The sequence below is a fragment of the Hesperophylax consimilis genome, chromosome 13 (assembly GCF_061612785.1).
Source record: "Hesperophylax consimilis isolate HC1 chromosome 13, BYU_Hcon_1.0, whole genome shotgun sequence".
Taxonomy (NCBI): domain Eukaryota; kingdom Metazoa; phylum Arthropoda; class Insecta; order Trichoptera; family Limnephilidae; genus Hesperophylax; species Hesperophylax consimilis.
In genome coordinates, this window is record NC_142848.1 from 17,241,294 (window position 1) to 17,256,743 (window position 15,450).

At 36.9% G+C, this 15,450-nt stretch overlaps 1 protein-coding gene across 1 annotated transcript in view; it reads left to right on the plus strand.

Annotated features, from left to right (window-relative positions):
* The window catches only part of Dscam4 (Down syndrome cell adhesion molecule 4), a 747,456-nt gene that overhangs the window by 714,970 nt on the left and 17,036 nt on the right, over positions 1-15,450 (plus strand). Inside the window, exons 16-29 of the mRNA XM_089638828.1 lie at positions 1,490-1,640; positions 2,520-2,670; positions 2,814-2,943; positions 3,231-3,398; positions 4,332-4,462; positions 5,547-5,754; positions 6,399-6,545; positions 8,024-8,179; positions 8,679-8,818; positions 10,526-10,682; positions 12,247-12,424; positions 13,150-13,340; positions 13,963-14,148; positions 15,142-15,278. Of these exons, the coding sequence (XP_089494954.1) occupies positions 1,490-1,640; positions 2,520-2,670; positions 2,814-2,943; positions 3,231-3,398; positions 4,332-4,462; positions 5,547-5,754; positions 6,399-6,545; positions 8,024-8,179; positions 8,679-8,818; positions 10,526-10,682; positions 12,247-12,424; positions 13,150-13,340; positions 13,963-14,148; positions 15,142-15,278 (2,231 nt within the window). The remainder of the gene's footprint in view (positions 1-1,489; positions 1,641-2,519; positions 2,671-2,813; positions 2,944-3,230; positions 3,399-4,331; positions 4,463-5,546; positions 5,755-6,398; positions 6,546-8,023; positions 8,180-8,678; positions 8,819-10,525; positions 10,683-12,246; positions 12,425-13,149; positions 13,341-13,962; positions 14,149-15,141; positions 15,279-15,450) is intronic.

Below are 15,450 nucleotides of genomic sequence, written 5' to 3' on the forward strand. Positions count from 1 at the left end.
GGTTAGGTTCGGTTAAAAAAATTTCATCATTTCTAATGACTTTATATCACTTTTTAAGGTGTGTTGAATTGTCGTTGTGTTGATTTATCATGGAACCATAAACGCTGCCTCATCGCGGTAACTACAGAGTCATTGGGTTAGCCCCTTGCAAGCGTCCAGCTGTTACTGGCCACCGTTCACCCCGCTCCTGTGCTGGGCCCAAAGATATTAGAAGAACGAGATGTGCTACGAGCAGTTCATACTGTGTGGAATTGTTTTGCCCAGTGTCGCCGGTTTTGTTCACCAATACTACTGCACACCTTCGCTTCCGCTAAGGAATCCGCACTAATACATAGAACAGATTTCTGTGCGTACACGTCCCGATAGTATTCAAAGTATCCTAATTAGGTAGTACTCCGCCTACGGTTCGGCGGACAACATAGCATATCTCGTTCTTCTAATATCTTTGGCTGGGCCGTACGAGCGTACCCGGCGTTGCCCGCCCTGTGAGCTCTCCACTCGCATCATCTGCAGACCAGGTCCATCACACCTTCGGCTTTCTTCGCACTGGAGCACCTGGAAGATCCATAGTCTTCACCACCAGTGATGAATTTGGCTACACAGTCTGGTCTCAAGATTCGGCCTGAGGAATTCGCCACTTCCACGCGTCGGTCCGGAGTCTTCAATACGACAAGACTGGCTTCAATATACACCGTGATTCTACATACACACCTTTAATTCATATCACCTTACCATCCCCATACATCGATAAGTTTTTTTAATTCATTCTTTGAATTCATTGATAATTTTTTTCCGAAAAAGTATACAATACGTTACGTATAAAAACGTTATAATATTGTTACGAAAATACATAGTGAATGGAATAAGAACAAAATAGTGAAAAATATGTTTCTGATTGCACAAAATTTATAAAACTTCCACTGTTAAATTCAAATCATATGTTATTTATCTTCAAAGAAAATGTACACATTCATTTGCCTTAGTATTGTGATAATAATGACAATAAAACCCACGCTCACGCTTTGCATTTCGTAAGATTTTTCACTACGCATTACTACATAGTACAACTGTTCATTATGTACGTATGTATCAAATATTCAATAAAAAAATAAATACAAAATCCTTCTTTCAATCTTACTACCATTCCAACAAAATATTCTAAAAACTGCCACAAATCATACATAAACCTTTAAGATTTATCATTGAAGAAAAAGATAATAAATCTAAGATGTATGTTTAAAATATCAAGAAAGATGTTATTTAGCAGCACCATAGCCCTGTCACGATGTACTGAGCCAACACGCTGCCATGTGATATGATTAGCAGTTCGTGGTGCCTCTACTGGTTGTAGTTGTTTGGTACAAACAACTTATAGGTAGTTTTGTGGGCCGTTATCAACTTATCTACCAAGTTTCCTTGGTAGAATGAATTTCTACAAAGCGATTTTGTTGTTCTAGATGGTAACATGTCGGTTTTGTGACTGTTACAGCTCCGGCATACTTCCCTTCCAAGAACAAACAGGTGCAGGTGGTAGCTGGAGAGCAGGCCCACCTGCAGTGCACCGCCATGGGGGACACCCCGCTGCACATCAGCTGGAGGAACCAACACCACCACACCATCACACACCAAGTGGACCAGAGGTAGACCAATAAACCAAAGATATTTATTTTACATAAACTATTAACAACCAACCAAAACATTGTAAAAGCGATCACAAAAAGCAAAACAAATAGTTAATCAACATAGTAGGAAAAAACTACACTTTCTACAAGGGAGTTAACTAACCTACTATAAAATCAAGTCTCACTAGGGGCTTTCTCATAGTCATGGATAATTTCAATGTAGGCAAAAACCGAGCTATCTCATGTACACCCAAAGATTACACCCTCCCGCCCCTAGACATTCTTCTCAATTTCTCAAGTTGTTTTGTGTAGTCAGTTCACTTCTTCCTCGGTCTGCCTGTCCCTTGACTGTATCCAGTAAAGGGTGGTCCGTTTGATAAATTCTCCTATCTTAACCAACGGTTTGCTCAGAGCAAAGATTTCATGAATCTCTTTAAGACCTAGATTCACTCCTGGCTTTCCTCCAAAAACCCACTATCCGCAAAGATGATACAGGCTCTGAGGGAAATTATATTCCTTAGGGCCTCCTGTTTGGAGTTAATGGAAAAAAAAATTCCGGTCTTTTCTAACGAGTAAACCATGATTTTATGTTTTTTAGTGTTTTAATATCTGGCATTTCTTACCCATCTCCAGATCATCACAATATTTGTGACGTAAAAATCTTACAATGGTTGTTATTTGTCAATTTTGTTTATAAGTTCATCATTCATTTTTAAATCTGTTGGATCCATTTTTTGTCATAAAAGTATTTTGCGTTCTATGACTTTATCGAAATGGGTTATAAGGGTCTCACAATTATTGGTAAACCAACACCATTTGGTACATAGAGGGAATTAAATAATCGGTAAAGGAGAGCGGACATGGTAGAATATTATATATTTCGTTGAATCTTTCCAGATATTCCATCCGTGAGCAAATCCTAGATGACGGAATGGTATCAGAACTGGGCATCCTCCACACTTATCGCCAGGATACGGGAACTTTGACCTGCTTTGCAAGCAATGCTTTCGGACAGGATGAGATGATTATTCAACTGATCGTTCAAGAGGTAAAATTAAAAATCAGTAAAAAAATATTATTACTTTGCATAAAAATTTAATAAACAGGAACTATGCTCGTTTGCAGTTCCCATATATGTTGCTATGATTTCAATATTTTGTTGTTATAAAATTGTTTAAATAAATTTTCCAGGTCCCTGAGATGCCAAAGAATATAAGAATAAATGATCAGCAATCCAGAAGTATTCAACTCTCCTGGAGTCAGCCTTATGCTGGCAATAGTCCAATCATCAACTATGTGGTGCAGTACAAGCCTGGAACAGGTAACAATGTTTATTTTTAGTTATTATTTTTCAGCTTTTCGCTTCATCATCATTACACTGCATCACAGGGTGGTATTTTTCCTCCTCCACAAATGTTCTTCCAGTCCTTTCCGTTTTGCTCCAATCCTTTTCCACGCAGTCTATCCACCACTCAATCCTTTTGATAAATTAATAACAAGATGGTTGTCGTGAGAGCATCTGTGAAACTGCCAAGAAGCTAAGACCGTATACATGCGTGGAACAACTGGTGAAAAAATTGAATTCAATATAATTTATGCCTTTTCCAGATCCTTGGCTCTCTCAGCCGCAGAAGGTAGTGGTCCCTGGAAGCTCTACAACAGCCACTGTTCAAAATCTGAGACCGGCCAAGTCCTACCACCTGAGGATCATCGGGGAGAATAGACTCGGCATGAGTGAGCCCAGTCAAGTCATTCAAGTCACCACACTGGAAGAAGGTATTTGACCATACATTACATAGGTACATTCTACAGTGTTATTTTACCTACCTGTTTTCTATGGGGGCAGTTATATTGATTTTATTGGGTGATTCTCAAACTGACGATGTTTCTTTTTACCTATCGTTAACACCAGAAGTTATAATATTTCATTATAAATACAGGGTTTTCCAATAAGAGGTGTTTTTTGATATTCAATCGTAAAAGATCAATGGTTTTGTTGCTTGTGTGGCACGTAGCGCCATTTTGCTGAAAGTAAACGTTGTCCAGATTAATACCATCCAATTCCAACCATAAAAAATCATTAATCATCTCTCGATAGCGCAACCCATTCACCGTAACTGTTGCTCCAGCCTCATTTTCGAAAAAGTAAGGTCCAATGACTCCGCCGGACCATAAACCGCACCAAACAGTCGCACGTTGAGGATAGAGAGGCTTTTCAATAATAACTCTTGGGTTTTCCGAGCTCCAGATGCGACAATTTTGCTTGTTGACGAAGCCACCGAGCTGGAAATGGGCCTCATCACTCAAGATTATTTGCATTTGATTCACTCAAGTGAATTTTAATAATTTCAATGCGTTGTTGAAGCATGTATCGTTCCATTTTTATTAATGGCATAGTTTCTACTTGTCAAATGTCAAAAAATGACAGCTTCTAAAGTAACATCTACCGAAATAGTGGACTATTCAAAATAACACCTCTTATTGGAAAACCCTGTATTACACAGATTTGTTTTACCTTCTCAAACCTCACATTTTAAAATTTTATGGTAACATCCTTCGAGAACCAAAATAAGTGTTGAATTTTAACCCTTCAAGACCACAAAGTATAACATTTCCAAAGTCCTGTAATTGGTTAACTTAGTAAATGGACACATTCATTTTATGAAGTCTCGAAATTATAAAGTTTCACCAACCATGTTTTATATTTAGTTCCCAGCGGTGCTCCCCTGGACATTAGAGCAGAAGCGAAAAGTTCAACAGAACTGGTGGTGACCTGGGAACCTCCACAGAGAGACATGTGGAATGGCAATCTTCTAGGGTACTATGTTGGATATCAGCAGGTACGATCTATTTCATATCAAATGGGTTAGAGTGCTCATTACCAACAATGTCAATACATCTATTAAATACATCTAATCATCCATTTTAAATACATGTATCTAAATTTAGATTTTGAATGAATCTTTTAATGAAATGTAATCTTGGAAGTGAAAATTAACCCACTTTCCGACATCCTGAAATTTGGCAGATAGACTTGTCGATGATAATGCATTCTGTCAATTTGTGGTGGCAATCACGCGTACATATATGCATTTTTCTGAATTTGGATGACATTACAGCGGTTAATGTACAAAATAAATGTCAGTCCTATCCAAATGGGATTTAGTTCAGTTGTTAGCGCGTTTGACTCCAGTCCCTGGAGAGGAAGGTTAAATCCTCAGTCAAACCAAAAAAAAAAAATTATGTAGAAGATGTAGTAAAAAGAACTTTGTTTTTTTTATAGTTGATTTTTGTTTTTTTGGGACACTTTCCATAATATTATATGTATGTATGTATATAATCTGCGAGAAAGATTCGCAATGATTATTATCATTGAAAAATTGCTCAAATCCTGTTGTTACAAAATATCTGCTGTATCTGCTCTTCGTTATTTTTCTGTATAATTTATTTAAAGTGGAATTATTTCCAGCTATTTCCAACCCTCAGAAAATAAAATACTTTACTTGCTATTTTATCATCACTGTCCTCAAATTGTAAAATTTATTTTTTAAAACTCTGATGATACAACTTGTTGACAGATTTAAAAAACATATTAAATTCCTTTCTTATAATTTTTGGCATATTATGTCAAGTTTACAAAAACGTATTGAGCGATCACTTGCTATAATATTGCAAATTTATAGAACCTAAAAATATGGGATTTATTTAATTTATACATTTTAATTTATACATTGGCTTTAAACCGCAATAAGCAGTGTTCACATGTTTCCATATTAATATTTTAAAATCATATTGTAAATATGTATTTACCGAGTATTTATAAGGTCCTTAGAATAATTGTTTTTACTTAATCTAAAATTCACATTGGCGCCCAAAGTGGGGCAATAATTATCTTTCTGTAACATGAAATATTTATATGACCAGGTCGACCCAAACGTAACGAACACCGTGTCAATGAGCCCCCAGCAGGCGTACAACTTCAAGACCGTGGAGATGGGCCAGCACGGGGGTGGGCAGACTATCCTGGTGGGGCTGGAGAGGTTCAGCACTTACTCCATCATCGTCCAGGCCTACAACACCAGAGGCCCTGGCCCGGCGTCGCATCCAGTCACCGCTGTCACTATGGAAGATGGTAAGCCAGACTAAGCTAACCTCATCCGGCATCTGTTTTTCCTCCTTCATATTATGATCCTGGCGTCTTCAAGACCGGATTAATAAATCCCTTCCCACAGCCCCTACCATAACCCTCCTCACTACACTGCCCAAATAGATGGCGATATAGTTCCTCTGTCTTTACACTGTACATACAGTAGCGCTCTTGTGACATGTAATGTAAAAAATAAAGTAACAACGAACTTACCATCACGCCGTTTTCCGCAAGGATAAGCAGAGAGGATCGACAGTCGTACATCTCTGTTTCAGCACACACTCCTTGCTTCATTCACAATCATTTATCGTCTTATGCACACTCTTCTGTTATTCTGACTCTTGACATGACCCTGTCTCAAGCATTTGCTTCACTTGATCGTGCCATATATTCCTCGGGTGTTCCCAACTTCTTCTACCTTTCATTAACTTCCGCTTCATACATTTTCTTAACACTCCTTTCTTCGTTCATCCACTCTACATGCCCAAACCATCTAAGCGTCCCTTTTTTAATTTTATTAAACATGAATCATTGGTAGAGAGATGTTTAAATCCTGAAGGGTAGAAACTTATATGGGCTGAAATAATTACGAATTTGATTAAACTAATTATCTAATTTTATATTTCTAGTACCAAGCCTTCCACCAGATATCATTCATTGCGCCGTGGAGAACTCTCAGAGCATCCGGGTCAACTGGGAAGCCCCTCCACTCTCCGGGAGAAATGGGATCATTCAGGGATACAAAGTCTTCTACACTCCTATCCAGGAATGGTATGGTAAGTATCACTTTTAACTGTAACCCATTACTTCAGACTAAGAACCGCCCATTCACCCAATGGGGCGAACCACATGAACCGTATAAGCGAACTGGCTTAAAGTTCTAGCTGGTAAAGAAAGACATGTGAAATAAGTTAGTAGTTCTGCGAACAGTAGATCTCTGGTCCAAAAAAGTATTTTCTAATTTTATTTATTATTAATAAATCAAAACCGAAATTTCCTACGAAATTCATAAGATTTGTAAGTAGGTACATGAATGCCTATCTACTTTTATAAAACCAAAATTTTATGTAATATATTTTTTATTTCAATTAACCTGTTAACCGGGCGAGACGTATAAATACGTCAAATATCACATGGAAATTGAGTTTTGAATGTTTAAATGTTTTATTTTTTTAACTCAATGTTTCTACTTTATTTGTGTGCTTTCGTTTATTGTTCTATAATTATTACGTTTTTTATATTTTTTGGAATCTCTATAATTGTTTGTAAAATTTTTAATTCAATGTTTCCATTTTAATAATGCATAAATAAAAAAATATCAAATTACGTCCTTCGGGCGTGACGTACTGATACTTCCTCGTAAAAGAGTTCGCGCCCATTATATGGTGTGTAATTCAAAACTGAATTCCCCGGTTAACAAGTTAAGGAATTATATAATTTTTCCAAAAAAACGACACTATCTATTGTGTTCGTACAAACAGGTCTCCAACTCGTCTTGGAAGGAGTTTATAATTAAATGGTTCTTTTAGATTAATCGGGGATTTATTAATACTCCACGTATTATAATGGTGACTCGATAGTCGACCTAACTAGAAGCTTACTAATTGGAATCTGAAACAATAAGTTTCTATGAGAGCCTTACCACTGGCCCTGGCGACTACTGGCCACTGGCTCCATCTTGCGGACTTCCACGCAAGCTCTATGCACTGCCATCTGTGCGTGCATCTATGAAGCTCTTACTTCCTAACACTATCCAATGACAATTCTCATTCCAAACTTTCTTCAGGAAAGTAGGAACCATAATATTGAAAAAATGTGAACGAGAAAGTCCAATAAATAAAATGATTTAACATTTGAAAAAAAAGAATCTTTACTGAACCGTTAAATGGCCACCATCTGAAACGGAAACGGGACGTACAAACAAATTTACGGAGACGAATTGAATTTTTTTTAAACGTCACTAGAGATCAAATGATGACTCCATTTTTTACTCTGAATTAGCTCAGGTTTTTTAGTCAAAGTCTACTGAACTTTTATACTGTGAGTTACTGTACTTTTTGAAGTGAACCTATTGTTTTTTTTTTGTATTCTTGTGGCCCACACAAACATTTTTTTTTCTTCATATTCTTGTGGCCTACATAAACCTTGTTTATTAGGCCCGTGAAAGCCTCTAAGTGCAGATATAGTTTTTAAAAATTTATACAAACTTTTGCACCAACCTAATACTAACTACATGTGTATACTTTCTTTATAGATAAAGAAGACCACGCCACAAAGCAGACATCCCAGTTAAGAACCACCTTGAACGGTCTGAAACGGTTCACCAACTACTCTATCTCTGTTGCTGGCTTCACAGGAGCTGGTGATGGAGCCAAGAGTCACCCGGTGTACTGTCATACACAAGAAGACGGTAAGATTTCCCTATCATTATTGAAAAGACAATTTTCCCAAAATGCTTCCCAAAAGCAATAGCAATAGAACACAACTGCTGACCCTTGCACAAATGGCAAAGGCGCCCCACTGTTGAATTTGGCAGAAACTTCTGATCAGGAGTCCCAAAATACTTCTTAAAAAACCCTTGACTCTGTGCAGCAACAGGCAGTCATTTTATAGATTACCCTTCCTTAGCAAAGGGATTACAACCTTTCGAGCACAGGAGTCAGGTAAGAATGCCGTCCTTGTTTTACCGGTATTTCAGTTGAAGATGCTCCGAAGAACGTAACTGATCTCTTCGACACTTCGACACAAAATACTGGTAGAACAGGGACAGCATTCCCACCTGATGCCTGTGCTCTAAAGATTACTATCCGTTGGTTAAGATATTATTTTGGGGCTCCAGACCAGAGGTGGCTGTCAAATTCAATATTCTATTTTCTTAATGAGATGCAAGTGATTTTATTCGTTTACAGTTCCATCGGCCCCGGCAGATATAAAAGCAGTTGTCAGTTCAGCAAACAAGATCCTGGTCTCATGGTTACCTCCTTCTAATGCCAATGGTATACTAGTCGGATATACTTTCTACATGAGCATCATAGAAGATGGGAGAGAGGTAAGTCAAAGGCGATAATACAGTACCGTAAAATGGGGTTACTATGATCAATTTTCAACTTTGAAACTAAACAATTTTTTTTATAAAATCATAAAAAAAGTTAAATTTTACTGCACATGCATAATCTATCGAAATATATGTAAGAAATTTGTATGTGTGTTTTGACTACAAATTTCATGACCTCAGAACCCACGGTTTGATTGTTTTTACTACTTTACACTGAGATTGTCTGCATCATAGATAACCCTATCCTACCAAGTTCTTTTTAGAAGAATTATACAATATACATATTATATATATTATAAACATATTATAATATATATAATATGTTTATAGCAATAAGAAATATTCTATGTCTAAATGATTTGAAACGAATTTACTTTGCAATGTGCAATTCCATACTAGACTATGCTTCCTTAGGTTGGGGAGGTTGTGCTAAAACCATACTCGATCCCTTAGCTAAATCCCAGAAATCGCTTATAAGAGTCATACTGAAAAAACCTTTCAGGTACCCCAGCGATTCATTGTTCGCAGAGTTTCGTGTTCTTGATGTAAGACAATTATACATGAGGAAAATCATTTTACATACTCAAAAACAGAGGCACTACTTAGCTTCCGTAAACCACTGTCATAAAACAGTTCCGCCCACCACTTCCTCATCTTTAGCACAGAGACAATTCTCATACTTAGGCCCTAAACTGCTCAATCTCATACCTGATGCATGGAAGGCAAAGAGTACTAATATTCTGCGTATGCAGGTAAACAATTGGCTTCTGGTCTTGGGGAGAGTTGAATGCGAGAATATGCTAAAAAACAGTAATTAAATTGTAAATTTTGTTTTTCTTTACATTCTTCTTTACATTTTAACTTATATTGGTATTATATTAGCATTACAGGAACTGTATTTTTACATAAAGAAAGTTCGAAAATTGTTCAATTCTTCGTGATATTTTTCCTTAAAGGAAAAGTTCCTTCTTTACTTTCATTTTTTATTTTTTGTTATTTTTCATTTCCTTGTTTTATATATTAATATTTCTTTAGTTTATTATATCAGCTAAACAATAGTAAAAAAAAATGAATATACATTTGTATTACTTTACCAACAGAATTTCTTCAATTCAGTTTCATTTTCAAATTCATTTTCTTGTTTTTATCTATTAATTCAGCATATGTTATGTTAATTCAGTTATTATGTCAGCTAAACAATAGTAAAATATGTCGTGATATAACTGGAAGTATTCTAGAATATAAATATACATATGTATTTTTTTTTAACAACAGAATAGTCAACACTATAATGTACCATAATTTACATGTAAAAACATTATCATATTGGAATGTCCTAAAACGGGCAATCGCCTAGTTGGACATTTTAAGTTCATTAATTGTATTATGTAATATTTACAAACAAACAATAAATAAATAAATAAATATAAGAATATATTAATGTATATTTCCTAGACCTAAACCTACAAAAAATTTTGATAGTTCCGTACTTAATAATATTATATAGGTGACTGTAAAAGTCCTAAAAATCGAAGACCTAAGGTTTTAAGGTTAAGACCAGAAAATTCTGGCACTTACTGAAATGGTTGTGTAAGAACCATTTAAAAGAAAAGCTAAGGTGCCGTATTCAATGTATAATATACTCTAGATTGTGGGAGAATTTTTAATGCATAAATAACTAATAAACGTTTTGGTTTGAAGGAGGGAACCCACAAGCGAATATTATCACCGAATACGGAGGCCCACGAGACGGTGCGTCTTCAGGAAGCTGCCACCCACCAGTTCTGGTTGACAGCCTCCACCAAGGTCGGGGAAGGTGAGAGCACGAGGGTCGTCACCATTCTACCAGGAGAAAAGGGTTCGTAAAATCACACTTCATTTAATGAATGAGGTTAGGGTATTTTACAAAAGTTTTAATGTAACATTGTAGTCAAATGGCCAATCAGTTCCATTTTGATTTCATTTTCCACGGTTACCTCAAGAGCAACAGGCAATTGCAATATTTTGCAATTCAGGTGGACACGCTGTCCTTGTTCTACAGGTATTTCAATGGAAAGTGCTCCGAGGAACTAATGCCATTGTCCCCTTCATCACCAGTACATAGTTGCGAAACACGGCAAAAGCGCACCCAACATTTGTACACAGTTGACATTTGTCACATGAGAGTCTTTTCTGCATAACAACAACCGTTTCTAGACGTTTCTTTGCCTCGTTCTTGAGTTCAAGAGCGCGAGTGTGGAACGATTTGTCGGCCTCTTTATTTGCATCCCTCCTACAACAGGTCTAACAAATTGAAATTAAGGCATGGAAAATATGGACATGTATAGAAAAATATTGAAGTGAAACTTCTTTACGCGCGTCATGCAATTTCGAGGACCGGAGTAAAACCGACTCATGACCGAAACGAAAATGCGGGTACCCCCACCACCGATTAAAGTTCATTTGATCTAGTCAAAGTTTTGAAGTAACATATAAATGCTTCTTAGCTCATCCCGACAACTGGCGTTGGTGGTGTAATGGTCAGCATAGTTGCCTTCCAAGCAGTTGATCCGAGTTCGATTCTCGGCCATCGCACATTATTTTTTTGTTTTTAACGCCTTTTTCATTCAATATCTTATTTTTTAGTAGGTCAGAACATTTTTTAAAAGAAAATAATATTGCAAAATAATAAAAACACTTATCTCACTGTGATAAAACATTACTCCGCTAGAGCGCGCTTTGCGTTATTGTGTTGGATTAAAATTATTATCTAATCCGTATATTATGATAATTGTATTACATTTATTTAATTAATTTATTTATTTTGATAATATGTAATAATTTACAGAAAAAAAAATTAAAACTATCTCCCTCTGATAAAATATCCGTTCGCTAGAGCGCACTACGCGATCTTGTGTGGGATTCTATTTCTGTACATTGTACATTATTTTTAAAAATATATTATATTTTGGGTGTGATGTAGGTAACATTATAAAACATAACAAGCTCTCATATTTTCAGAACCTACATAATATAATCAATTTATGCGGCTTTGCTTACAGTTGGTGCTCAGCGTGGTTGGCTTTCAATCAGTTAAGCGAGGTTCGATTCTCGGCTGTGGCATTTTTGAAGTGAAACCTTGTTGAGGTGGGGGAGCCGCTCACGAACGTTCTCTCTCTTCTCTTCTTTCCTCTCTCTCAGACACCAGCGAACTGCGCCACGCCAAGCATCAGCTGAAACTAGAAGTTTCACTTCTGTCTTGCGTAGGCTTGACACACCCACTTTTTTTAGTATATGTAACAGTTCTAGCTTAGATCATCTATTAAACCTAATTATTAATAAAAATAAGTAGTACATTCACAAGAATTTGTCAGAATTCAAACAGGGTTTCTGATGACAGCACTCATTTGGAAATCATTTACCCAACTTTTCTTTTTTTCTAGTTCCTGCAAAGATAACATCCTTCGGGAGGAAAGTGATAACTCCTTGGAAAGAGAACATTTCTTTGCCGTGTCACAAGGTGGGCATTCCACAGCCTTCAACAATTTGGAGGCAGCAGGGAAACCCCATGGAACCTAGTACAAGGAAAAATGTCACTGCTGATGGGACACTGATTATAAGGTAAGGCCATATCAAAAAAATTGCGACACATCCATTGTTTTGCTTGTAAGCAAAAATTCAATCCAAAATAAATAGAAAATTCAGCTGGTGTCTCGGGTAAAATGCCCGTTTTTGTTTGCTTATTTCCTTCCTCTCCACATTTAGTTCGGTCTTACAACATTCCTCGAATCAGGCTTTGAGCAATTTTGGCAAATATCTCACCACCCACCTCTTCTTATGGAGCTCTCTTGTATCCAGATTTTTGACATTATACTTAAGTCAAACATTACTCCAATTTTACCGATTTTTGAGGCCATTCAACCAAGGCGACATTATTATCAGGAGAAAAAAATATATGCAAAGTTGCGATGCCTAGTCAGCTATTCCAAGTACAATTAAATTTGTGCGTAACAATAAACTCACTACTGACTATTATCATAGACACCTCATGCTTCGACTTGAGAGGTCTTATACAAACCTAGTATAAAGTAGTTCAACTATTGTTCCACTGGTATATATTTCTTTTGAATTATGCGTTGTCTTACTGCACTTATATTAATAACTGCATCACTTGCAATGGTGTTTTTGTTTACACATTAATTGTTCTTTAATTTATTGCTATTATCATCCTATTTACCATTGTATGCTTGTAATTCGATTATCACTGTATTGTAAAAGCCATTATATGGCGTTTGAATAAATAAATAAATATATAATATTCATATTGTTTTTTTTCTTGATTGCAGCGTAACTCAGCACACAGACACTGGCAACTACACGTGTACCGTGGAAAACAGTCACGGCAGGGATGAGATAACCTACAGAGTGCAAGTGAAGGTTCCCCCACAGCCCCCAACGCTCACCGTGGTGGACTCTCACGCTGACTCAATCCACCTGCAGTGGGCTGATCAAGGGGATGGTGGCAGCCCTGTTTTAGGTACCTGCATTCAATATACATATCGTATTTAACAAGTATAAATTAGAAATTAAAACATGGAAATCGATTGAAAAATGTATTTGTATTAGCGTACTAGTTTTCATTCGCGTTGCAAATTTGTTTGGGAGTGTCCCGGGCCGTGGCCGGGGCAGGTGTCTGTTTGCTATCTCGTGCATATTGCCATGCAAATAGCACCGGCCGATGAAAACCGACTGGCAAAATTAGTATGCATGTATCTTCGCGCTTAGGTTGGGGTTATAAGGTTAAGAAATTCAAATGTAATATTGTCATTTGTTTGACATTTGTAAGATTCCCATTTAATGCCGATTATGGACCGTTTCAGCCTTCTATCAAATTGTAAGCAGTTGACAAGCACAAAAACATGCCATTTGTACTTTTCTATCTATCAAAATTGTTTGAAAGCTGAAACGGAGCTAGATTCGGCCAACCTTAGGTACGGTAACCCAATATTTGTGTTGCAGAGCCATATTGTCGATTTTTTTGCAATGTATAGCTTAAACCTTCAATTTAATCGTTGGTTTCGTTTGTATTTATTTTACACCACTTTGATTATCAGTATTCGTGAAGAACTCACAAAAATGATATGTTTTTCCTGTTTTAGGTTATGTTATCAATTACAAACGTGATTCTGGTGACTGGGAGGAGCTGCAGACGGAAGCTGGAACTACGGAGAGGGTTCTGGGAGGACTGTGGTGTGGAACCCGTTACCAACTCTACATCACCGCTTATAACATCATCGGCACTGGCCTCCCGTGTGACATTGTCAATGCTTACACCAAAGGAACTGGTAAGAAAATGTTAAAATCGATAATATCAATATGCTAATGTTTCACATGCTAGCTACAAAACGAAGTGCTGCCATCTATAATTTTTATAAAAGCGGTTTAAGTTTTGCTGTCCATGTAGGCATGTTTTTCCTCTGTGAAATCTGAATATTTTAGATTTGGTTGTAAATTGATATGGGGGAGGAGGTTAGGAGGAGCTGAACTTGAACCTGCGAAAATGCAAAATTTTTCGACACCCTTCTTGAAATTCTAGAGATCTCCAACGATTTGGTTGATAATCGGTATACGGGAGGTTAGAGGGGATTAGTTAGCATTATTAGGGGGTATTTCACTATGTCGGGCTAAATATCTGACTAGTTATCCGTTGGCTGGCTTTAAAGATCAGAATAACTTCGTTATTCAACGGCGACCGTTTCACCATTGTTTCCGAGCTTCCGGATAGATAACACTCGAAATAGTCTGGCAACATCGCAAAATGTTTGCAGTTACTCCATCTACTGCCACGGCTGTCATGCGTCACAGTCAGCACACCGCAAAGTGTGCATTTTTTTGGTTATGTTATGTTGATTATCAGGTCATTTTAGATAGATTCGTGTCGAATTAATACATTGTTTCTTATTTTGAACACAATCAAATAATTCAGGATGGATCATACAAGCATTCAAATTCATTCTACAAAATTCGACTCACTTCTCCGCTGTCAAACTCGGAATGTTTTGACGCCATCTTTGATTCGAGGAATAGCGCCTAACGTGAGGTTCGAGCACTGATTAGTCAAATCGAACTTTAACCCGAGCGTTAGCGTTATTCAGATATAGTGAAAACGAAAAAATGACTAATCCGCGGATTAGTGCTTAGTCAGAACATAATCAGAGATAGTGAAATACCCCCTTAGACAAAACGAAGAAGTTGTTGTTAAATGGTTGGCACTAAATGTTTCAACTATGTATTTCATAATTAATCAATAGTAAATGTTTAATAATTTCTCTTTGCAGTTCCAGTGAAGCCGAAACACTCGCAGATGATAACAGTGAATGCTACTGTAGTGACGGTCTGGCTCGATTCTTGGGGAGACGGCGGCTGTGGTATACTATATTTTGTTATAGAATATCGGGAACATTCTCAATCTCAGGTAAAAACTTATTACATTAAATATCAAGAAACGCTCTTAAGAGCACAAACTATTTTAAAAACACTTTGTATCTGTTTAATTACAGCGAGGAACAACACTATTTCAATCACCGAAGAAGATAAATAAATAATTTAAATCTAATCAAGCTATTTCATCCAAATCAATGTACGGA